At 39.0% G+C, this 25,151-nt stretch overlaps 1 protein-coding gene across 7 annotated transcripts in view; it reads left to right on the plus strand.

The window, feature by feature from the left end:
* The window catches only part of dock10 (dedicator of cytokinesis 10), a 110,921-nt gene extending 86,334 nt beyond the window's left edge, over positions 1 to 24,587 (plus strand). For 3 of the 7 annotated variants that reach the window (XM_017495833.3, XM_017495829.3, XM_017495834.3), the window contains exons 26-57: positions 230 to 343; positions 454 to 525; positions 683 to 829; positions 1,095 to 1,178; positions 1,314 to 1,410; positions 1,521 to 1,553; positions 1,894 to 2,072; positions 4,352 to 4,468; positions 4,677 to 4,721; positions 5,682 to 5,808; positions 6,850 to 6,971; positions 7,062 to 7,176; positions 7,344 to 7,410; positions 7,860 to 7,907; positions 10,239 to 10,340; positions 11,831 to 11,940; positions 12,198 to 12,316; positions 13,827 to 13,964; positions 14,124 to 14,306; positions 15,355 to 15,465; positions 15,570 to 15,785; positions 15,900 to 15,957; positions 16,431 to 16,529; positions 18,398 to 18,504; positions 18,592 to 18,714; positions 18,812 to 18,925; positions 21,116 to 21,262; positions 21,376 to 21,586; positions 22,039 to 22,229; positions 22,686 to 22,786; positions 23,410 to 23,548; positions 23,708 to 24,587. In XM_017495833.3, the coding sequence (XP_017351322.1) occupies positions 230 to 343; positions 454 to 525; positions 683 to 829; positions 1,095 to 1,178; positions 1,314 to 1,410; positions 1,521 to 1,553; positions 1,894 to 2,072; positions 4,352 to 4,468; positions 4,677 to 4,721; positions 5,682 to 5,808; positions 6,850 to 6,971; positions 7,062 to 7,176; positions 7,344 to 7,410; positions 7,860 to 7,907; positions 10,239 to 10,340; positions 11,831 to 11,940; positions 12,198 to 12,316; positions 13,827 to 13,964; positions 14,124 to 14,306; positions 15,355 to 15,465; positions 15,570 to 15,785; positions 15,900 to 15,957; positions 16,431 to 16,529; positions 18,398 to 18,504; positions 18,592 to 18,714; positions 18,812 to 18,925; positions 21,116 to 21,262; positions 21,376 to 21,586; positions 22,039 to 22,229; positions 22,686 to 22,786; positions 23,410 to 23,548; positions 23,708 to 23,755 (3,684 nt within the window). In that variant the 3' untranslated portion in view covers positions 23,756 to 24,587. The remainder of the gene's footprint in view (positions 1 to 229; positions 344 to 453; positions 526 to 682; positions 830 to 1,094; positions 1,179 to 1,313; positions 1,411 to 1,520; positions 1,554 to 1,893; positions 2,073 to 4,351; positions 4,469 to 4,676; positions 4,722 to 5,681; positions 5,809 to 6,849; positions 6,972 to 7,061; positions 7,177 to 7,343; positions 7,411 to 7,859; positions 7,908 to 10,238; positions 10,341 to 11,830; positions 11,941 to 12,197; positions 12,317 to 13,826; positions 13,965 to 14,123; positions 14,307 to 15,354; positions 15,466 to 15,569; positions 15,786 to 15,899; positions 15,958 to 16,430; positions 16,530 to 18,397; positions 18,505 to 18,591; positions 18,715 to 18,811; positions 18,926 to 21,115; positions 21,263 to 21,375; positions 21,587 to 22,038; positions 22,230 to 22,685; positions 22,787 to 23,409; positions 23,549 to 23,707) is intronic. The other 4 variants (XM_017495830.3, XM_047162829.2, XM_017495832.3 and 1 more) reach the window with 4 other exon arrangements.
* Positions 24,588 to 25,151: the final 564 nt, after the last annotated feature.

Here is a 25,151-nt window from a genome sequence, read left to right on the forward strand (position 1 = left end):
TTTACCACTGCAAATGGGCGGGGCATGGAGGGTTTCCAATCTGCATATTCATTGGACCTGAATTATTAAGTGTCGGTTCACCTGTGCATTTTACAGTGAAGATGTCACGTCATGCAACATGTGAAGCAAGACATGCAATTTGCAAAATGATTTTTTTAAAGTGTTTTTGTGTGGGTGTGTGAGAAAACACACCTTGCATATTTCATATTGTGTGCTTTTATTTAAATAGTTTGTGTTTAAGACTGAGGCACATGGATTCCGGACCGTGCATGAGGAGCTGGCAAAAGGCATGAACTCAGACCTGAAGAGCAATGAGCAGTCGGCTGTGAAAAACATCCTCAAGGTGAGAAAACACGGCCGACTCTCTCTGAAATACACGCCTGCATGGACTGGAAATATCTACTTAGCGATTATATCTCACATATGATTTCTTCCATTTCCTTCCTTGTACAGTTTTCTTGGTTCTTTCTGGAAATCATAGCGAAGTCCATGGCCCAGCACCTTGTCGATTCTGAAAAGCTCAAAGTAAACTGTTCACATCATATGTCTGTTTATTTGGAGGCACAATATTCTTATCTTACAGAACTAGTTCTATATGATTGCACTTTGTTTTCACTTCATATCTCATGTACAACCCAGTTTGACTTCAGTTAAAAAAAAGGTCGTGTGTGTATGGAAACAGGTTCCTCGGTCGCAGCGGTTCCCAGGCACCTTCCAGAGCCACTTGGAGACTCTCATCATGACCATGTCAGATCACATCTACTGGAAAAGCAAAGATCTGCCCGACGAGACTCGCAGTGCCAGCCAGGCTATTGCTGCCTTCGTAAAAGTGAGCACCTGTGCTTTTTGCTATTTTAAGCCTTAATGCTGGAGAGAAATATTCAACTGAGAAAAAGTTCAATTGAGCAGAGATTAACATTTAAAATATATTTTAAAAAAGGTGTTTCTAGTTGGATGCAGATGCCAGATGTCAAGTTTACATGGAAGGATATTTGGAGAAACAAAATGCCAGAAGGGATTGGTTTTATCTCAGATGTTGATTTGAAATCATTTATTCTGAGGATTACTGGCTGAGTGTATGTGTTCTTTCACAGCGCTGTTTCAATCTGATGGACAGAGGTTTTACCTTCAAACTCATCAGCAACTACATCAACATGATCGCAAACAGTGACAACAAGGTAGCACAATCCATATAGACGTGCCAAAGCTTTGCATGTAAAATTATCATCATAAATTCACGGTTCCAGCATAGCGTTGACCTTCTATATATCAATGCCCAAATCCTGACCTGTTTTGTTACCGTGTTTACGCAGATGCTGTGCGAGTTCAAGTTCGAGTTCCTGAGGGAGGTGTGTAACCACGAGCACTACATCCCTCTCAGCCTGCCCATCCCTTCCGCTCAAATCCCAGGTCAGCCGGCTAAAAAGCCACACCTTGTTCCAACCTCATTGGTCTTGTCCTCATTAACACAGGCAACATCGCATTAACATTCTTTCCTCCATTTCTGTTCATCTCGTCAGATAAGGCCTCGTCGGAAACGCAAAGTGCTCAGGGTAATTATTAAATTAATATTAAGTAAATATGTCTTTAGTATACAATGTTTCATGATGACATAACCAAAACAGAATATTATCTCAAGTTTGGTCTCGTCTTATATAGCGTTAGGTTAAACATTTCAGAACATCATGCATCTGTGGCTTCATTTGTGAGTCTGACTGTTTCAGCTCATCATCCCACCTTGTTACTGGCTGTGAATATCTGATGTTTGGTTGATTTCCTCTAACTGGCTACACTTTAAATGTCAACTCTCTCTCTCTCTCTCTCTCTTTCTCTCTCTCTCTCTCTCTCTCTCTCTCTCTCTCTCTCTCTCTCTCTCTCTCTCTCATCCCCTAGTGGATATGCCAGAGTACAACCTGACTGGGGAGTTCTGTAGGAAACATTTCCTGACAGGTCTGCTGTTGAGGGAACTCGGCTTGGCTCTCCAAGATGAACAAGACATTAGGCACCTGGCTCTGGCCAGCCTGAAGAACCTGATGGCCAAGCACTCCCTGGATTCCCGTTACGCCTTGAAGGTATCCCTAAAACCTTCTTAAAACCATCTTGCTCTGTATTCTCCCTGATTTATAAGGGCAATGTGGTTTATTATTAATGATACTAAAAGATACTTGGGCAACTGTGGCTCAGGTGGTAGAGCGGGTTGTCCACTAGTTGTAGGGTTGGTGGTTCGATTCCCGGCCCACATGACTCAGCATGCCAAAGTGTCCTTGGTCAAGACACTGAACCCCAAGTTGCTCCCGATGGCAAGTTAGCGCCTTGCATGGCAGCTCTGCTACCATTGGTGTGTGAGTGAATGGGTGAATCAGAACCAGTGTAAAGCGCTTTGGAACTGCTAAGGTTAAAAAAGCGCTATATAAGTGCAGACCATTTACCATAAAAGAGCCGTTGTCAGTTGTTAGTGCTAAGTAGAAATGGTTCTGTGTATTTGGTGTGTAAAGGCTGGTATAATTCTGTCTTGATATATGATAAAGGGGATTTCTATTGGAATACCCAGACGTGGGGTGACGATCAGTTGTGACTCCTCTTCTACAGGTTTTATGAAGGGTTTCAGAGTCATATTGCTGAGAAAATACGTCAATCTGATTGCAAACCTGCGATTGGTTAATGCAGTGTACAAAGCACGAAGCATTCAGAAAGTGCTGATCTCCAGTGAGATAAGGAAGTTAGTGTGAAACAGTTGTTCACACATAACTATTTTTTTTTATATAGAGTTAAATAAATATATATTCTCTAGCCAGTGTGCATTTGACAGATGGTATGTGCAACATGCAGTGAGTAGAAGCAGGACACAAGTGCATAAACGTGGTATGTGCTTTATTTAGAGCGAATCCAACAGTCATACAGTAAGTCCATAGCAAAGGTCAAAACACTGGCAGAAAGCATCAAACAAGGTTAATCAGAAATGGGAACTAAAGTCAAAATCAGGAAATCGCAGAACTAGATCTAGTACAAAAAACAAGGCTTACTGACAAAAATGCATGATAAGACTTTATAATGCTACAAAGACACAGTCGAGTACCAGTGAAAAGGTGGGGGTGGGAACTGGACCAAAAGAGAAACAGGAACCAAAACTTATCTTCAAGGGAACTGCAACGTCAAGGGGGAATCCAAGACAGTATGCAGCAGGGGCTTATTGTATGTTCTTCTTTAATATGAAATATCTGTTTTTTTACGTGGATTAAATCAGGAAAATCCCATACTGTCCAACGCAAAAGTATTTATCGATCCCAAGCATGTTCGCTTTAGTTCTTCTCTATTCTTGATGCACTGAAATGTAGGACCTGCATTTATTTTTTCATTTTCTGCCACCTAATGGACATGTTTGTATATATTTACACTGGATTCTAATCAGTATACATTTAATGTGTATTTAATTGGAATCCTTTGGTAACTTGGAACCACTGTATATGGGATTGTAACAAGAGTCCATGGTTTATTATTTATTACTCTCACAGTCCAAATGGATTTCATTTTGGGTTACCCGCTGGAATATGGTCTTATTTCTATGGGTTTTCTAATGGATTTTTGTGGACTACCAATTTGAATAGGATTTCCACAGGATTCCAATTTGATTTTTATAGGATAGTTATTTTGTGGGATACCATTCATTTTACCAGCGTCTTACGTACACGTCGTCATTTCCCATGACCCTACTATAGTATCTCATGCAAGGGAGCCATGGGGTCCCTTGACTTTACATAGAGATCCCATGGTGACCCATGAACTCCAATGGGAATCACATGGGAATTTTCCATCAGGGTCATTGACAGAATTCCTGTAAAGCATTGCATGTGCCAGAGACTGCTAACACACACCATTTTCCTCTTGATGAAAATGCATTCGGTTGTAGTATATAAGGCATTATGACGATTTTTCAGTGAGACTAGTTGTCTGATCTTATGTTCTTAGCAGATTCAATAAAGCCATTTTGTAGTATGGTACTTTAAAACGTGTGTGTGTGTCTGTGTGTGTGTGTGGGGGGGGGTGGGGGGGGGTGGTTAGGGGGACAATGCTGGAAAGAAAAGCACAGAAACAGCAGGAAAATATTAAAGCTCGGTGCCTCCACCCATGTATGTGTAGAGGCTGGGACATGTGTGTGTGTGTGTGTGTGTGTGTGTGTGTGTGTGTGTGAAAAATAAATGGATGCTGAGCTGCAGCCAGGCTTACAGATTGCCCTGAGAAAAAGTCCATGCTAAAGTCAACATTGTATATGCTGTCCCTGGTGTACCTATTGTTTTAAACCTATGTCTTGCAGTTGTCTGTGTGTGAACAGCAATTCTGTGTGTGTGTTCAGGAGAAGCAGGCCAGGATCGCTTCTTTGTATCTGCCCCTGTATGGTCTAATCCTGGACAATATGCCACGCTTCTTCCTCAGGGACCTCTTCCCCATTTATCTCACCTCCAGTGACCAGGTAAATCAAACACACACACACACACACACACACACACACACACACACACATTTAGGAATATGGAGAAGCTATGATGATGTTTTTGGCTCTTAACTTTGAATTTCAGTAAAAAAATAATAATAAAACAATGTTCAGTATCCGTCTTCTGGTCAGATATAGTTTTCAAAGGACCAGAACATTCTTCACTGTTTCTAATTTATGTTTGTAGCATATTCCAACAAAAATCCAGCCCAGAGGCCGCATTTATAAAGAAGTGGGTATAACAGTTTTAAATGTGGATGCATTTTTGTTTCCTAAAAGTGTCTATGAATGACTTCCATACCTATAATAATAGTCCTAAGTCCTTCCTTTATTAATTCAAATTCATGCACATTATGAACGTAGACAACTCACGTTGAATATTCTTTTGTAGCGGGACACAGGCAAGGTTAGTGGATGATTATACAACACTGCTGTCAAATTCTTAATCCTGAAGGGTCATAAGTTGTTGTACTACTGACTGCAGTTCCAGCTGCAGGTTTATATTGTAGTATGTTATCATTTCAGTAGTACACAGCTTACACAAGGATTTGCTTCATAGTAATGTGAGTTATATAATTAATGGTGAAATATTCTGTGAGAAGAATTGATTTAGTAATTTTGGAAGGAGTCTCCAGTGTCAGTGCTTTATAACAGACAGCTCTAAAGCTGTAACTTTAGGTTTTCCGACACTGGAAAGTCTCCTTGCTTGGAGGTTTCTTGGTAGCATGACAAACTGTGTTTTAACTCGGTTTATAACTGTTATAACGTAAGCGATAATAGAAACTAACCTGTTTTGTTGATGTTAAATAAAAAATACAAATAAATATGACCAGTCATTTTTAAAAAAAATATATAATAATCATCTGAATGTGAACAAATTGCTGTTGTATCAGAGGAATAAAACATGGCAGGGTGTGTTGTAAAATAATAAAATAATAAACTTCAGCAGATGATCTGACCTAACCAATGGTTCTGTCGTACATATATGCAACTTTTTTCTTTTTTTGAAGAATCATGTAGTTTATGAATCCAAAACTTCTGTTTTATTGAAGAGCCTGCATGATCCTTAATATTTTCTGCAGTAAAATCTATAACACTGGTTCAGTCATGAGTAAATACTAGAGAGTTCTTCAGTGAGAGTTCTTCCGAGCTTAATTCTTGTTTTGCCACTTAAAATACGTTTTCTTTATAGGGTTCCAAAGATGATGTGAGTGTAGGAGGAGGAGGAGGAGCACTGGCGTGTCAGAGTGGTCACAGCACTCGTCATGGAAACTCCGTAGATGTCGCCTTGTCCAAGGAGGTGCTCAACTCTATTACAGGTGTGTAAGGTTCTAACAGATCAACTCCATGTCAGATCATCTCAATTCAGGCGCTGCCTTGTACAATCTTTCATATTAAGTATTGCAAATATTGTTATGTATTTTACAGTATTGTTTAAGGTTTATTTATTTATTTTTTTTAACATGGGAGAAATATACATTCGAAACACAGTTTAATAGGAACACCTGTACACCTGCTTATTCATGCATTTATCCAATCAGCCAATGGTGTCGCAGCAGCACAATGCATAAAAATCATGCATGTACAGGTCAAGAGCCTCTGTTAATGTTTAGAGCAAACATCAGAATGGGTTAGGGTTAGGATTGGGGTTATGACCGTCAGCCGGTTGTTGGTGCCAGACAGGCTGGTTTAAGTATTTCAGAAACTCCTAGGATTTTCATGCACAACAGTCTCCAAAGTTTACACAGAATGGTGCAAAAAAACAAACAAACAAAAATATCCAATGAGCAGAAGTTTTGCAGGCAAAAACAGTTTGTTGATGAAAGACGTCAGAGTAGAATGACCAGCCTGGGATGAGCTGAAGTTTACAGTAAAACAAATAGGCACTCAACTATTACAACTGTGGTGAGTAGTATAGCATCTCAGAACGATGTTGGATGAGCTACAACTGCAGAAGACCACTTCACGTTCCAGTCTTCTAAGCCACGGAAAGGAATCTAAGGCTACAGCAGGAACAGGTTTACCAAACCTAGACAGTAAAAGATTTTGTTTTCACCTTCTGCCAGTAAATTCAGTGTGAGCACACGGTTGGCAGAAACAGGCAGCACATGTACATAGCTGAAGGACACGGTAAGGACACATAAAGGGTGCTTGTGCACCCCAGTACGCGACGCCACAGGCAAACAAAAACAAGGACATTTGGGACACAAGTCTTTAATGCTTGTATGCTTTCAGGCACACAATCACCACTCACAAACATGACTAAAACAAACCGTCAGGTCACATGATTGACATCGATTATACGTATAGATCGTAAGCGGGTAGACATCTGTTCCATCCATCTTTCTTCTTTCTTTCAGTGTTTTCATCGCTTGCTGTATCCACGGCTAACAACACTGATTCACGAGGCTCGCTCATCAGCATTGAGTCCAACCCCAGCAACAGTGACCGCAACAGCGAGAAGATGGACGGATGTGAAAAGGTCAGGAGAGACACGAGTTGTTGGTATATTCTCAGTATTATCACTGTACAGTAACGCATTCCTAACACGATACTGATATGCTATGTGTAGTTCACCAGGCCTCAGTCCTTGATTGGTTTTGGCTCACGCTTTGACAAACTGGACCAGGCAGAGACGCGCAGTCTGCTTATGTGTTTCCTGCATATTATGAAAACCATATCAGAAGGTGAGCGATCAGGGCCTACATACAATATTCAGACATACACACCAATCAGACAATATCCCTTGATTTTCCTGGATTTAACGTTGTAGATAAAGACAATTCCTATCATTAACAGTTCTGACTAGTGTGTTTTTAATGCGAGTGGGCGTGGCATATGCTTTGTGTTACAGACGTCATGGTTGCATACTGGCACCGAGCCATTCAACAGGAGATTTCAGACTTCTTCAACATCTTAGAGTAAGTTTTCTTTTTTAAATGGTGAATTGATAGCTACAATAATCAATGGATATAATGATGGAAAGATGGATAGAAGGACAAGTTATGGATGGTTGGAAGAAGTGTGAGTGGTTAGGTAAATGGATTCAAGTGTGTGTAAATGGGGGGGAAATAGATTTTTAAAAAATGCATAAATAAAAGAAAGAATCCACAGAAAATGAACTTGTTAAACTGTCAGGGTCTGGTCTTGTGGAAAATCACCCCTCTTCTAACTTTATAACTTTTCCTATTAGTTTTAACACACATATTTTTGTAAGGAAATGCGTCACAACTAAGGATCTGAAGATCACTTAACATATTTCCATCTTTCACAGTGTTTCTCTGCGCTGTTTCCTGTTCTCGGTACATTGCATATTCTATTTGCATCTCAGTATTCACACGATCTAATCTCTCCATCTTACCCCTGATAGACTCTGTCTCCAGCACTTCAGGTTCTTGGGAAAGCGTCACATAGCCAGGTAAGTGCCTAAAATGGATCAGTCTCTGCTCTGAGCGTCTTTGTGTGTGTGTGTATGTATGTGTGTGTGTGTGTGTGTGTGTGTGTGTTTGGTCCATTTGAGAGCCAGCACATTTTTCATAGCTTATTTGTAAGCCATGTACCACTGAGTAGCTGCACTGCTTTACCTTTGGTAGTTTCTGTTCCTGTGTATGTGTCGATGTCTTTGTGTGAGAAGGACGAGGATGAAAAGAGAAGAAAGAAAGAGAGAGAAGATGTGAGACATAGGATTTCCAGCCAGACTGAGAGAAACAAACTCCTGCTATCTGGCAGGCGAGGATAGGTTTATTATTTATGGCACATGGTATCTCATATGTTTTCTATCACAGTTTTTCATGGTCATTATACATGGAAGGACATGAGTTCATTTGAATTAACTCTCCAACACCAATATAGTTACTGTCATGGTGCATTGGAAATGTAATTATTAAAGACCATGTTTCTTATTAACTCCTCGTTGATTAAATTAGTTCCCACATTCTTAAACTATGAATCAGTGGGAATACTTCTCATTTTCTATGGCAGCCTTTAATAAAAGCAGGTAGTAGTGAAATGAAGAGGATCAGGATTTATAGGTGAGACTGGGACTGTTTAACATACAGCCCTATGACTGAAGAGTCTCTCTCTCTCTATCTCTCTCTCTCTGTCTTGAAAGCTTGAACATGTTGCTTCAAAATCAGCCACTTCTCTCACTTCTTTCTTCATCCCTCCTCTTTCTTTCACTTCACAGAGCCGTGCCTGTTAAGAGTGACTTGTAGTTATATTTTATTTTTATAATTTTTACAGCTACACTACCATAAATGATCAGGCTGCTGAAATTGGTTATTGGACTATTAACCCAATACTAATGGCCTAATCATGTTTTTAATGGCTTACCCTGTAGCTGTTGTAGGCCAAAGCAGGCTGTTCGGATGAATAAAGCTTCTTAAGGACAAAAATCTACTCTTTTTTTCTCTTGGGTCTGTGTTACAAAAAGAAAAAGCAGTGATACATATTTTAGACGGTTTCCTGTTCTGTGTAATGCATCTACACACCTACTACTACTCAATTTATTGATGCATTAATAGCTCTCTCTCTCATTCCCTCTTTCTATCTGTCTCTCTGGTATCTTATCGATTTTTTTTTTCATTTTCTGTTTCAATGCTTACTACCTTGCTCTCTCTCTCTCTCCCTCTCTCTCTGACTTTAATTAAAGGTGCATTGGGCAGTTTTTTAGTTAGAATTTTTTTTACAATAGTACTACAATAGTATAAGGGCAGCATGGTGGTACAGCAGGTTCTTTTTTTCTTCCCACCTCCCGAAAACATGCCAGTAGATGGATTAGCTGTACTAAATTGTAACTGTGTGTGAATGAGTGTATGATTATGATGTATGATTGTGTGTGCGTGTGCATGGTGCACTGTGATGGACTGCCGTGTATTCCCTACTCATGCCCAGCGTTCCCAGGATAGGCTCTGGATCCACCGAGACCCTGACCAGGATACAACAATTACTGGAGATGAATGAATGCATGAAAAATAGTAGGGGGGGTTATAACCAAGGAATCCAGTACAATCCTGTGGGTTTTTTTTAGGAACACATTATTTAACATTTATTTTTCGCATTATTTCTAATAGAAAGATCAGTAAAATATTGTCCAGTGCACCTTTAATGTGTAAGTATGGAGATGTTCATGTACAAATTTGGATAATATACATTATATTGCTGCAGTTATGACAACATTGTTACAGTAACATTTTTCACAGTGCTCTACAACTGACACTCACATACAGTGACAAATAGAAAACTGACTTGCAGTGATGTGTAATGTAAATGTTAACATATGTACGGCATGATTATACCGTCATGTAATTATGCTCCTGCTTGGTTTTGAATCTGTGAATGTGCCGTGGTGTGTTTTGTGTCTTGCCTGGCTTTGCTTTCTCATTTCCATCTCATGTTTAAGCAAACATCACTCACTGAATTCTGCTCTTCATCCCATCTCTATCTCCATTATCATTATGCCTTCCAAAACAAATTCACTTCCTATCGTTGGACTCTTATTTGAAATTTGAATTCATCTGCTAGTGCGCACATGCCAACAGGACAGAGCTTAGGTTTTTTTTTTTTTTACACTAACATTTGCAAGTTGAACTAGCTTGAACGCTGCCCTTCTTTGAATGCTGGCCTGCTAAATTAGTGCTAAGCTTTTTTTTTTTTCACCTGGCTGCTTCAAATGTGATGAAGAACGTGAGGATGATGATAATGTTAACGGTGCCCTTAACCCCTGCTGTGATTGGATCGTTGTACACAGGAAGTTAGCAGCTGCGGTTAAGCTGGCGCAGGCCACGCAGAACACTGGCACTCTGAAGGGTTCGAATGCTTCCACCCAGTCCTCAGGGCTTCTGCCCCAATGGTAAACACCCCAGGACTACATTCCCTGTAGAGACTGGCTTTTATTCTGAGAAAAGTAAAAGTATTAGCATTTCCAATTCCTGTTAGCTACAAATCTAGTAGCTAGAAGTTGTTCTTTGTCACAGATGTAGCAACAACCATACCCCAAACTGAATATTATTATTATTAGTAGTTGTAGTAGTAGTAGTAATCCTGCCCCAGGCCTTTTCACTGAGTCAGCCTTTTATACTGAACACAATTTGTTAGCGTTATTAGCATGTTCCTGTTAGCAACACATCTAGCAAAGGTTTCTATACTTACATGGATGTAACTGCCTGTTCCACAAACACAGAATGATACTATTCTTGAGGTTCCTGTCCAAGTGATGCATTGATTCCCAAGCCAATTTTTCTGATAAAACCAAGCTTTTATACCAAATACAACATGCCAGGGTTATTAGCATGGACATGTTAGCAACAAATCTAGCAGAAGCTGTGCTTTTCCACAGACCTAGCTGTAGACATGAGCAACATAAATGATCATTTTATTCTCGTGCCTCAGTGATACAACGATCCCCGGGCTCCCCAGCGCCAGAAAATGTTGGCCTTATTAGCCTGTTCCTGTTATCAAGCAGAAGATGGCGGCTTTATTGATCTTGCCTCAACCTCACCCTAAACCAAATTACAATATTATTGATTTTTGAAGAAATGGAAGAAAAGGTGTTATGTATGACATAACATGTCATACATGTCAACCTTTTATACCCTTTCATAACTTTTATTTCATACCATTGCAAAATGCAATTTTGTAAGCTTTAATGCTAACACAACGAAAGGAAAAGAATTAATTGTGGCAATAGCTCATGTATCCATCATTTGTCCAGTGTGAATACATCTTAGTTCATCATTTTTCATCACGATTTCATGATGTGATGCATTACCAATATCCACTAATATACAGTGTCCTCCTGCAACATGATGTGGCAGCCATTTTGTCTGTATCCAGCATGGCCATCTCCCTTGACCTGCTGTCTGTGGTAGGCCTATTCTGTGAATGGCCGGTCTCTTTGTATTCCTTTTTTTGTGTGTAAATAAACCCCATGTTTATAATAAAACAGCTAATATGCTAAAATCATGTCTTTATTAACTGCTGTAGCCTGTGTTGAGAGAAAATAAATATAGAAGTTGCCTTACATGTCTAGCTCTGAGGTAGTTAAATGCTAGCTATCTCAGGCAAAACAAATGATACTTGAGATGTTTTGACAGTCTGTAAAAGACAAAAAGAGTCCAGACAAATAAACTATAAAGTCATGGCTCATAAGAAGAAAAATTATAATGTAATATATATTACATTGGGATTAAACAAATTGGCAAGCTAGATATGTTAGTAAGCTAACAGTGAAGGAAAGTGCATCTCATATGCCAGTGCTCTTAGCACTCATGCTTTTAAGAGTGAAACGAATTGGTTTTTAAGATCATAAGCCACACTATGTTCTTTATTCTCGACGATCAGGATGCTGTCAGGTCAGGATGGGCACAGACATGCACGTTCCCATACCATGCCCATTCTTCGGGGAAAGAATGCCCTCACCAACCCCAAACTGCTGCAGATGATGGAAACAGGTAATATCACCGTGACACAATGAGCACCCATTAGCCAGCTAACCTTTAAATACCTTCAATTTTAGTATTGGAAATCAGAAAACTAAAGGTCTACTTGGCATTTACAGACTTAGTAAGTATACTGTATATACTAGTTTAAATTACAAGATATTCTTAGCAATTACAGCCTTAACTCTGAGTTTTCACATAAGTTGTAATGTTAATGTTATTGTGCAGCCTTATATGTTAATTGTGTGTGTGTGTGTGTGTGTGTGTAGTAGATGGGAATTCAGCTGAGAATGACAACTTCAACCCGACAGACATCGAAGCCAATCTGTCCACAGAAGTGTCCCTTACCGTGCTCGATGTCCTGGGACTATTCGTGCAGCACCACAAGGTCAGCAGGCGCTCATCCATTCTGTGTAGCTGTGCTATTTATTTGGATTTATTTGTAAAGCCAAGCTCTTCATGTTAAGACAGTGCCATCTGGTGGATTAAAAAACAACAACAACAACAGGAGTGTTAGTGAAATGCTTTGTCTATCAATTGTTTTGTTTTTTTAAAATGGGAAACACCTAAGTAGTTACATGTTTGGTAGGAGGAGGCACTGTGGTTAGGGGTTAGAACATTTTCCTCGTACCTCCAGGGTTGAGGGTTCGAATCCCACCTTCCTCCAGGTAATCCGGTTTCCTCACCCAGTCCAAAGACATGTGCTGTAGGCTGATCGGCATGTCCAAATTGTTTACATTGTTCACGTTTGGTAGGTGGAAGTTTCTCCACAAGGGGAAGCTACCAGAACAGGCTTTACTCAGTTCTGCTTTTACTGTTTTTACTGATCACTCTGATCACTGATCAGAGTATCCTAATGATAAAAGCATTCACCATGCTATTTCAGACTGTCAATCACGTTTGAATATAGCACACATTATAGCATCAGCTTACTATTCATTCCTTATTGAATGCCTACAATGTGAATAGTGTCTCAAATCACAGATATGGCGCTCTCAATAATCTATGAACACATGCTTAATATGTTCATTTATTCTAATCGCTTCTCTTTAATTACAATATTGATGTAGAAATTCTATCAACCCTCCAGAATTATTGGCACCCTTAATGAAAATGAGAACCATGTCATATATAAGAATAACACCATTAGGTTTCAATTCAATTCAGTTTTATTTGTATAGCTCTTTTAACAATGAACATTGTCACAAAAGAGCTGTACAGAAATATATACATTTAGGATATACATTTTAAAATTGATAAATTTTTGCATTTATACCTAATGGTCCTAATTGTGCTGAATGATAAACTTCTTATGTATTAACTGCTTATGTGTTTTTAATATAGCTGATTTGTGCAGGTCACCAACCATCTGTCTCTACTGTTTTGAAAGTTCTTTGCACTTTCCCATGGTGATGAATGACAAAAGGATTTTGCATGTAATATTTATACCCCCAGGATTAGACGACGCGGCAAAAGGCAACAACTGAGTTCCTGGGAACTGAGAGCAAATTAAAATAATAAATTTTTTAAGAATGACAGTTTGCATGCATTTATTTTAAATATTCCTTATGGGTTTCGGCACATATATTTTTGAGAGTATTATTATTTACAAAAGACTTCTGACTTCAAGTCAGAATGATTTTCTTAAAACACAGATAAATCCTTTCTCCTATAGTGTAATGTTTTGCTCATTTTCATGAAGGGTGCCAAAAATTCTGCAGGCCACTGTACCTTTGAACATGGGATGATATTAAATAGTGGCGTTTTGTTCGACAATACGGTATCCTTGTTGTAACAATATATCAATGTAAGCAAATTTCGTAACCTTTTTTTTTTTTTTAAAGATGACTACAAAGGTTTATTGTGTCCGATGCCTTCTCTGCTCTCCTCCTGTACAGAAACAGCTGCAGCAGGATGAAGGTCAGAACTATCTGATGAAGAAAGTATTCGACACCTACCTGCTCTTCTTCCAAATCAATCAGTCAACTACCACTCTTAGGCACGTCTTTGCTGCATTGCGCCTCTTCATACAGAAGGTACACACACACGCATGTCCTACCTACACAGCTCATTTGTTATAACAAATTTACTAACTCATTTATCTTCATTAGAGCATTCTGGGTTTCTGAATACAGTGAGATGTCAAATTGTGGATTTATATGGAATTTTAAAAAGCCCCCCCTCTCTCTCTGTAGTTCCCCTGCGTGTTTTTCCAGGGGAAAGCTGACCTGTGTGGTTGTCTATGCTACGAGATTCTGAAATGCTGTAACCATCGATCCAGTAGCACACAGACCGAGGCCGCTGCCCTCCTCTATTTCCTCATGAGGAAGAATTTTGAGTTCACCAAGGGCAAATGTATCGTCCGTTCCCACCTCCAGGTTCGTCTGTGTTTGTGCGCAACAGTCATTTTGAATGCCATCTTCCTCTTTAACAGAAAAGGGAAAGGGAAGCGTCCTGCTGTTTTGAGCTAGGCTTATGGTGCAGCTAATGTATTCAAAACCACATCTGGGTGACTGGCATGAATAAGAATAACGACGCCACTTTAAGAATAACTGTGTGCCAGTTTAGTAAAGCACTGGCTCATCAATCATCTGTTTCTCTTTGCTTCACTGGTTCATCTCACATGCTCATGTTGATTTTAGCATGCTGATTGGCTGATGGAGGGGGGTTTGGACTCCTGCAGATGTTAATTAGGCTCTGTGCCAGAAGTTTGTTGAGCTTTACTGCTGCCATTCATCACTCCTTTATCAAGGAAATGCTCTCTATATATAGAGGCCTTCCCATGGATCCTGAAAAACATTAGAATACAGAACATTTATTGACTACTTTTCCAGTCATAAAAAACAACTTGAAAACAAACTTTTTTTAAAAAATACGTTTCCTGATAACGATAGGTATAGTCATACAGTCATGAGATGGCATTATTTTTTTTTCCTCAGCTATATCTATCTACAGTATCTCTACATATTAAACCAGACGTTTTTAGCCAGGGTCTCATTCCAGTGTGAAAATAAATCCCTTATGATCACAGCACAATTTATTTTTATGAACATAATTAGTAGGTTATGAAATTATTCTACAGTATACACTAGTGTGCAAGTCTTAGGCACATGCAAAAATTCAATTAAATTATTTTAATTAATTAAATGAAAAACATAAGAAATACTATCAAGAGCGGTGAACAGTAATAAACTATAAAAAGCTGATATTTAGTGCTACAACCCTAAAAAATATATATATCAGTAGTAAACAGGTGAAAATAGTTGAAAATCTGCCGACTCAATAATACAGAAGTCATCAATCCATCTGTAACATTTGTATAAAAAAAAGAAACACTTTTCCACACTACTGTTGATATAGAATAAAGAAATGTGTATTTCTAGGAAACGTGGCTGTGTTTATTCCCATATTTTTTTCATTTTACAGGTCATTAAAGCTGTGAGTCAGCTGATTGCAGATGCAGGTATAGGAGGCTCACGTTTCCAGCAGTCTCTGGCCATTATCAACAACTTCGCCAATGGCGATGCACCTCTTAAAGTAAGTGCCACACTTTTCTTCAGACATGATTCACTTTGAGTCTTCACTTCACAGTATTATCATGTGTTGTCTGGAAAAGTAAATTTATTTTTGTTTCCTGTCAGAACACGACATTCCCGGCTGATGTGAAAGACCTGACGAAGCGAATCCGTACCGTCCTGATGGCTACGTCGCAAATGAAGGAGCACGAGAAGGACCCGGAGATGCTGGTAGACTTGCAGTACAGCCTTGCCAACTCGTATGCCAGCACCCCTGAGCTGCGAAGGACCTGGCTGGAAAGCATGGCCAAGATCCACGTCCGCAATGGAGACCTGTCTGAGGTAAGAGACGGAGGGTTATGAAGAGTTAAATTATACACAGAATATTAGTGGTTACAAAAATAAAATAAAAAAACATGTTTCAATGCTGTGTGATTTTTTTTTCTTTCCTTTCAGGCTGCCATGTGCTACATCCATATCTCTGCCCTCATAGCAGAGTCACTGAAGAGGAGAGGTGAGTGCCCCCTGCTGGTCATAAACCTCCATGCACTGCCTGTTGCACTTTGCATGCACGGCATTCTGTTCAGTTCTGTTCTTCAGGGCAGTAAGCTTAAGTGAACTTTAAGCTGGAACATCTGTGGCATGCCTTATCACTAGATTTTCCATTTTCTCAGCATAACCACTATCTTCTCTTCCCCCTCTGCTTCTCATTTTACATAAAATACTACAAACGGTTGTAGTGACTGCTGCCTGGAGAAATGAATCACATTTTCATGGCTTCTCTAGACCTCGTAACTGTAATGAGGCCTTGGTGATTGTACGGCTTTTGTACGTGTGCGTGAGTGAGAATGAGTGCCACAGCTTCCATGCATGCTCCTGCTTTCTCTCTATTTTTGCCTGTAGAAGCATGCTCTGAAATTGAGTAGCTAAGATCCCGATGAACAGAAGTGAACCTGTGTTAAACCTCCTGCCCCTTTGCAATCACAGGTTACTGGAAGCCTGAAAAGGCACGGATCTCAACCATGGGTACAGAGGAGGCCAATGTAATTAACTGTTGCCCTTTACTAACCCCTCAAGAAGGAGAAAGTGAGTGTTCCTCCACTTACCATGTCTTAGAAACTCTCCACTCTAGTGAGTGTTGAATGTGCTGTATCTCCTGGACTAAGATCTAATGGATATTCTTGAGTGTGAATTTTTATATTTGATGGTGAGTCCTGAGGCTCAAAAGCTTGTAAACGGCTTGATAATGGACGTCATTTTATGCTTAGGGTCATTGTACAGATTCCAGTCTTCCAGGCAGGTACAATATAAAAGATCACGTGTATAGACAGGGGGATTTAACTCAAATTTGTAATGGTCCAGGGGCTGGATGTTCCTAAGTGCAACTATTGAAAAATTCTTAAGAAGTTCTCAAATATGTTTCTTATGAACATTTTTTTTTCATTCACAATTTTTTTTCATTAAGAATAAAATAACAGTAGAGTAATAACTACAACAAATTCAATACTGTCAAATTTTAAATGTATCAATTTATTACCCTTTCTTTTTAAAAAGTAGCAATCACCTCCCGATCATTTGTTCGAATGTAAAGGGTGTGAGATGTGTTCGTTTAGCGACGTTAACCGTCACAGAAGAATGTACTTTCTGGAAATTGGAAACCATTCGATTGATTTGACATGAAGGAGAAGAACAGAAACAAAAACAGCAGGCAAGAGCTAAAATATTGTAGTAGTTATACAGTATTTATTATATATTACAAGTTTCTTAAGAATTTTTCTTAAGTTTTGCCTTAGGAACCATCTTAAGAAGAATTTTTGGGAATACGAAATATTCTTAATATTCTAAACATATAATGGCAGTTAAGAAGAATGTTATTTTTAAGAATGTTTTGTGAATCCAGCCCCATTTACATAAAATCCCTTGTTAAAAAAATTTTGGATAAGCAGCTAACACGACTGAATTATGACAGTTACCAATTAATGCTTAATTGTTAATGATAAGTTCATCGCTACAAACAAGACGATAAGACAATTCGCAATGGTGCTTCACTTTTCCACTCTGAAATCGAGGTGTACTGTACATGTGATGTGTTTTTTTATTCTCAATCCCGCCTACTCCTGCAGTTAATATTTTTTTTCCCGTACTTCCTGACGACCTTTTATAGCCAATTTAATTGGTCCTGTTTCCCAAAACATAAACAAATGAGTCATTTAAACCACGATAACTCTGACCAGGATAAAGCAGTTACTGAAGATGAATGAATGAATGCGGTAAATGTACATACAACCTGCATATTCTCATGTTAATAAGTTTCATATCTGATGGGCTTTATTAAAATAAAAACCGCCCACTGCACACCTCTACTCTGGCCAGTCTATTTTGAACTTCACATACCTCTCTTTCCATTCATCATGTCATGTCATCACTAATCAGGAAGAAATTACAAACTGACCTCAGTTCTTAAACTCAGTTGTTACAGAAAAATCGAGCTGCTCCATGTTTACAAAACTGGAGTCATTCCACTAGTCATTTTTTTTTTCATACATTAATCAGTTCTGCTGCAGCATTTTTAGTGCTCACTTCAGTCCACTGATATACTTTGCTGCTGAGTCGTGCTTTCCACCAGTTGATGAGCCCTGGTATACAGTAGACTTATTTTTATTTCATCTGCACACTATTTTGTTTTAACTTGTGCTGTGGGGGTTGCTTGCAGTTCACCATGCTGTCTGCCCAGTGTGTGAACCGTGACTGCATGCTGGTCGCAAATAATTATAAAACTGTGTTTTATAATAAGTTTTAATAACGTGGAAATGCTTGAAACTGAGTGGACAGATGGTTGGATGAATGAGTGTATAAATAAGCAGATAGTCAGAGTCATGAGCAGATAACTAAGTAAATAATCCGTTGCTCTTTGCTTTCTTTGTTTAACCTGTGGCTCTGGTTGGGACCTGCAGCCTCATTCAGCATGGGCTGGCCTGCATTTATGAACATCACCCCCAACGTGCAGGAGGAAGGAGCCATGAAGGAGGATACTGGCACCCAGGATACACCTTACACTGAGGTACTGAACAAACTATATTTTTCAGTAGCACTGTGGTATAATGGTATTTACTGTTACTGATGATTTTTGGGGTGTCTGTTTTAATAGGACACACTGGTGGACCAGCTCGAGCTGTGTGTGGATTATCTGTGGAAGTCTGAAAGGCATGAGCTCATAGCAGATATCAATAAGCCCGTCATCGCCGTCTATGAGAAGAGACGAGATTTCAAGGTGAGTCTTAGACCTCGAGGTGAGTTTCTTATACTGAGAACTCATTCTTTTAAAAAGTGAAGACATTGCATCTGTGTGTGTGTGTGCATTTTTGCAGAGACTGTCAGAACTGTATTACGACATCCATCGCTCATATCTGAAAGTGAACGAGGTTGTAAACTCAGAGAAGCGTCTGTTTGGCCGATACTACCGTGTGGCTTTCTACGGACAGGTAAGTTACCTGCAGATACAGTGCCCTCCACTACTATTGGTGCCCTTGGTAAATATGGTGAAAAATTGTCTTTATTGTTTAACCTTTTGATCTTTTGTAAAAAAAAAAAAAATTTTAAAAATCACAAAAATACTCTGCTGTCATGCATATCAAACAATTGCAAACACAACACAGGTTTATCCAAAAAAAATAGCTAAATATAGGTGTGCAACACTTATTGTCACTATGCATTCATATGAGAAAAATATATTTGAAGTATATTCCCATTTGATATTTTACATTTTTTTTAGTACACCTGGGAGACTAGGAACAGGAAATTGTTCAACCATGACTTACTGTTTCACAGGGGTATAAATATGAGGCAACACACAGGCCAAATTCCCTTAGTTATTCATCACACTGGGTAAGACCAAGGTATATAGCTGTGATAAACAGCAAAAGGTTGTTGAGCTTCACAAAATGGGAAGTGTCTATAAGAAAATAGCACAAGCATTGTAAACACCCATTTCCACAATCAGGGCAATAATTAAGAAGTTCCAGTCAACTGGAAATGTTGTGAATCAACCTGGAATTGGACGTGTGTCTATATTGTCTCAACACATTGTGAAGAGGATGGTTCGAGTGGCCATAAAATCTCCAAGGATCACAGCTGGAGAATTGCAGAAGTCAGAAAGTCTCCAAAACTACAATCCGAAGTCACCTACATCACCACAAGTTGTTTGGAAGGGTTTCAAGAAAAAAGCCTTTCATCCTAAAACAAACTCAAGCATCTTCAGTTCGCCAGACACTACAGGAACTTCAAATGGGATAGGGTTCTATGGTTAGATAGATCTCGCAATGAACACCAGAGGTGGTTTTAGTGTACACAGAGAGGTAGCCATATGGAAATCAAGGTCCTGCCATGGTCATCCCGGTGTCCTGACTTGAAACCCATAGAAAACCTGTGGGGTGAACTGAAGAGGAAAGTCCACCAGCATGGACCTCAAAATGTGAAGGATCTGGAGAGATTCTGTATGGAGGAATGGTCTCAGATCCCTCGCCATGTATTCTCCAACCTCATCAGGCATTATAGGAGAAGACTCAGAGCTGTTATCTTGGCAAAGGGAGGTAGCACAAAGTATTGAATAAAAGGGTGTCAAAAATTGTTGCACACCTATATTTAACAAAGATATTTTTTATAAACCTGTGTTTTGTTTGCAGTTGTTTGATATCCATGAGTGCAGAGTATTTTTGTGAATTTTTCTAACAAAAGATCAAAAGGTTAAACAATAAAGACAATTTTTCACAGAGTTCTTTGCTCATATTTACCAAGGGTTCCAATATTAGTGGAGGACACTGTACGTGTAAGAAGGATAAGAATATGCAATTTCAGATTTGCAGCGCTGTTCATGACGCGAAAAAGGCATACTCCTCATGGTGTAACGTAGCTTGATTTTTACTGTACAGAAACAGCGAACCCTTAAACATGTAGCAAATAATAAAAATAATAATGCCCTTATCTGAATCATTATGTAGTCTTCATTGTCAGTTTTGAGGATGATCTCACGAGATCATCTCTCACATTGTTTTCTTTAAATCCTTCGTTTGCTCTCTTCTTCCTTTTGGTTTTCTGTGTCAGGCAGTGGTAAGTTTGCTTAGTTTTGTTCACTTTCTGACGTTTTCTTCCCGTTTCCTGCTCTAAACAACTTAACCATACCCTTTTCTCCTACACAGCTAATATTTGAACATATTTATACATACATACATACATATTTATGTATGGTATGTAACACTGTATTGTGTTGTATTTCCACCATAAGTCACCCTTATGCCTATGCCTAACTCCGAGTATGTGGAATATGGGGGTTTAGCTATTTCTTTAGATACTAAAGAAAGGAAAAGCTCTCAGGTCAAATAGAGGTATCTAAGTGTTTGGGTGGTTTAATCCATGCCGTTTCAATCATTACAGCCTAACTAATAGCAATGTCTTGCAGTTGTATTAACTGCTTTAACTTTTGGGTCATGTGAGAGATGAGTGCTTTTGTGCTTCCATCAAAGTAATCACATATTACAGCCATGGCAAAGAAGCATAATGCAAGATAACTAGTAATTAACAATGCAGCCACATGAGGACAGTGTAGACCAAGGTTTAAAGCAGGATCTATATACATACAGAATTGATCTCACTACTAACGGTACCCTGTCTAATAGGGATTCTTCGAAGAGGAGGAGAGTAAGGAGTTTATCTACAAAGAGCCGAAGCTCACAGGCCTTTCAGAGATTTCTCAGAGGCTCCTCAAACTCTACTCCGACAAGTTTGGCGCAGACAATGTCAAAATGATCCAGGACTCCAACAAGGTGCCTTCTTCTGCTTCTCCCATCACTTTTGTATCGATATTTTTGTATCTTCCAAAAAAGTATTGCTTCTAAAACCTTATCACATCTTTAATACCATGTGTATCTGGGTCCAGGTGAACCCCAAAGACCTGGATCCTAGATTCGCCTACATTCAGGTCACATATGTGGTGCCATACTTTGATGAGAAAGAGCAACAGGAAAAGAAGACCGATTTTGAGAGGAATCACAACATTAATCGCTTCGTATTTGAGACACCGTTTACTCTTTCTGGCAAGAAGCATGGCGACGTGGAGGAACAGTGCAAGAGGCGCACCATCCTGACCAGTGAGTTGGACTAAATGTTGGAATATCCACTGGTTTCATATGAAAATAGGCACTATTGCAAAAGCTTTGTTTTACAGTTTTAAACTAGAAGACATAGTTTGTAAGATTTAGAGCCTTGTACGGAAAACAGACAAGTCTGGCCCGTTCTCCCAACTGATCCCGCCGTTCTGTTGAAACTATTTGTCCCTTTTTAAGAGAAAGGGTCAGAGCAGAGCAGCTCTATTCTGGCTAGGCTACAAAAATTTAAACAGATGCCTGAAATGTAGAACATTTTCTAATCCATTGTATGGCAAAAAAAACCAAACCAAGGTATTCCAAGGTATATTTGAGAATGTACAATTATTATCAGTCAAAATTCTAATAAAAAGTATTATTTATTTTTATCCACTTACAAAAATTCTGAAATGATTTTTGCATTGCTAATCGATTGATAATTGTTCACTGGTGAATAGCGAGCTCCATGTTCCCGTACCTGAAGAAGCGGATCCAGGTGGTGAAGCAGCAGAGCACAGAAATGAACCCTATCGAGGTGGCCATCGATGAGATGAGCCGCAAAGTGTCTGAACTCAACCAGCTCTGCAAGATGGATGAGGTGGACATGATCCGGCTGCAGCTTAAGCTTCAGGGCAGTGTCAGTGTGAAGGTACACACACGCATCCACACATATACATGCACACACACTTATAAGACGATCTTGAAAACACATCTCCAGCTTCAATTTTCGAATGTCACACCTTACTTACTTGGCCCTTTTTTTGACCATAAATAATTCCTGAAGTAAAGAATAAAACACACTCGGGCATGCTGTTTTATGTCCTGAGCTACCGTTACACCCTGAAGTTGATTATTTAGCAACATTAGCATTAGCAGCAGATCACGAAGTCATCTTAATTCACAGCAATCTGCCAATGATTCAATTATTTTATCTATTAAAGAGTAACATGTCATAATTTTTATCTGTTAATATAAACCCGTGATTTGCCTTACATTCGGCTACTCTCAGAGCGGTTCTTATGGAAGATTAATCAACACCTTCTGACCAATCAGAAATGAGAATTTAACAGAGTTGTGGTATAAGTCTTTTGAACTTTTTCTGCAGGTAAATGCAGGACCAATGGCATATGCTCGGGCATTTTTGGAGGAGAAAAATGCAAAGAAATACCCAGACAACCAAGTCAAGTTGCTCAAAGAGATCTTCAGGTACTATTTTACCTATGGTCATTATTGTATATGAGCATTTACAGTGAAGTCTGACACTGCTCTCTATATTACTCATGTTTGAGGTTTGAGGTTTGAACTTAAATTCTCGCACATTCTTCACGAACCATGTTTGTAATTTCCAATTATTGTGTGATTCCTTCTCTTGTGCATCAGTGCTAGCTCGCTCTTCCAGTTCTACTCTGTGTAAAGCCACTAGTTTTCTAGCACTTTTCGCACCGATTAATCCATTTGCCAATTCTGAATCTGAATCTTATATATATATATATATATATATATATATATATATATATATATATATATATATATATATATATATATATAAAACACATGACATTTTTGCAGTTCTACAGTTCTGTCCTTTGGCTCAGTTTGCAAAATAAAAAGATACTGCCTGGGTCGATTCAGAGCCTTTATAACTGCAACCAAACCTTTTACACCCGAGTATAATCGCTGTGTTCTCACCTGCCCAAACAAACCACACAGTCGGGGCACAGGGTAAAGACTAAACACTGCGCTCTAAGACTTTTTTTATATGTTTATAAATGTTAAGGATAGTGTATCAGAAATTGTATTATAACCCCAGCATGTGTGTCCCCTTGCAGGCAGTTTGCAGATGCGTGTGGCCAGGCTCTGGACGTGAATGAGCGGCTGATAAAGGAGGACCAGCTGGAGTACCAGGAGGAAATGAGAGCTCACTACAAAGACATGCTGAACGAGCTCTCTGCCATTATGAACGAACAGGTCTGTGATATTGCTTATAAGCCACCTAGTAGTTCAGGAGTTCACTTAACTGATCCTGATACTCTGTTTGCTCAGCAGTATGGTAAAGAGTACACAAAACACATTGTTGTTTCTGCATTTTGTGGTTATTTATATGTTTTGTCTCTTTGGCATTTAAAGATCTTACATGGAAGACAGTCAGTTACAGAGCGACCCAACGCCTTCTGAGCTGCCACTCAGCGTCCGGGAAGATTTTTTTTTGTTGCTGTTGTTGTTCTTTTAACCCCAAGAACCTTGTCAGTGTTACTCTCAATATGAACCTTGAAGACGTTGCGAGGAAATTAATGAACTGAAAAATTGAAGCAGAAGAAAGGTTCAGTAAGAGTGAAATGTGTAAAAGGTTGCAGTCCTGTGGATGATACAGACCAGGCAGCTGCTCTGTTTTTGGTTGTGAAGGACACAGTATGACTTTCCCCCCCCCTGTACTACCACACGTACATGCACACACAGACACACTCCTCTTATATACACTCAAATTCACATATGCCTTCTCTCCCAGACCCTGTTCCTCTAGAAAACAGTGACCTTAATTAGCTTGAGGTGTGTTCAACTACGCAAGACTTTCTTACAATCTTATTAGAGGGCTTTTACATCACTGAATCTGCTTGTGAACATTTACTTGATAGATTATTGGCTGTTTTAGGAATTTAAGGGTATAATTATTATCATGTTCCATTTTTCTAGTGTATCCCAGATGGTCTTGTTGAACACACCTCTAGTTTGTGTATGAATGTAGACATGCTTAAAATAGCAACATTGTATCCTAACATTCACAAATCTCGCAACTCTCACATTTTGGAAACAGAAATGTACTGTTTTATAACGTTTTTATGACTGAAAATGTGTTATTATGTCGTGTACTGTTTAAAATTTGTATATAAGAATTATTAATATTTAAAATGTTTTGTTTTATATATATAAATATATATATATAAAAAAACAATATAAGATCTTTTTGTTGTTTTGATAAATTAAAGAAAATTAAAGAATTTGGCTCTTATGTTTGTTTGACTATATTATTGCAAATACTGAAAAACCAAAACCCTCAACTCAAAATTATAATATAAAAGTTTTAAATATTTTATATGTATATATATTCAAATATTTGATATTTGATAAGTGTTTTGGAGGAAAAGGGAGATGGTTTAGTAAGCATTTAGATAGTTATACTATGTTATACTATATACTACACTATGCAACAAAGCTTTTCTTTTTGGTTCTGATTGAACAGAAGGTGTAACATTTCTAAAATTTGCTATATTGGCAGTGCTTAGTGGTTAGCACACTTGCCTCACATCTCCAGAGTTGGGGGTCAAATCCCACCTCCGCTCTGTGTCTACGGAGCTTGTAATTTCTCCCTGTGCTTCTGGGATTTCCTTTGGATTCTCCGGTTTCCTCCCCCAGTCCAAAGTTCAGTTGTATGAAAATCAGTTGTAGGCTGATTGGCATTTCCAAATTGTCCATAGCGTGTGAATGTATGTGTGATTGTGCCCTGCGATGGGTTGGCACCCTGTCCAGGGTGTCCTTCACCTTGTGACCTGATTTGCCTGGGATATGCTCCAGG

The sequence above is a fragment of the Ictalurus punctatus genome, chromosome 20 (genome assembly GCF_001660625.3).
Source record: "Ictalurus punctatus breed USDA103 chromosome 20, Coco_2.0, whole genome shotgun sequence".
In the NCBI taxonomy this organism is placed as follows: domain Eukaryota; kingdom Metazoa; phylum Chordata; class Actinopteri; order Siluriformes; family Ictaluridae; genus Ictalurus; species Ictalurus punctatus.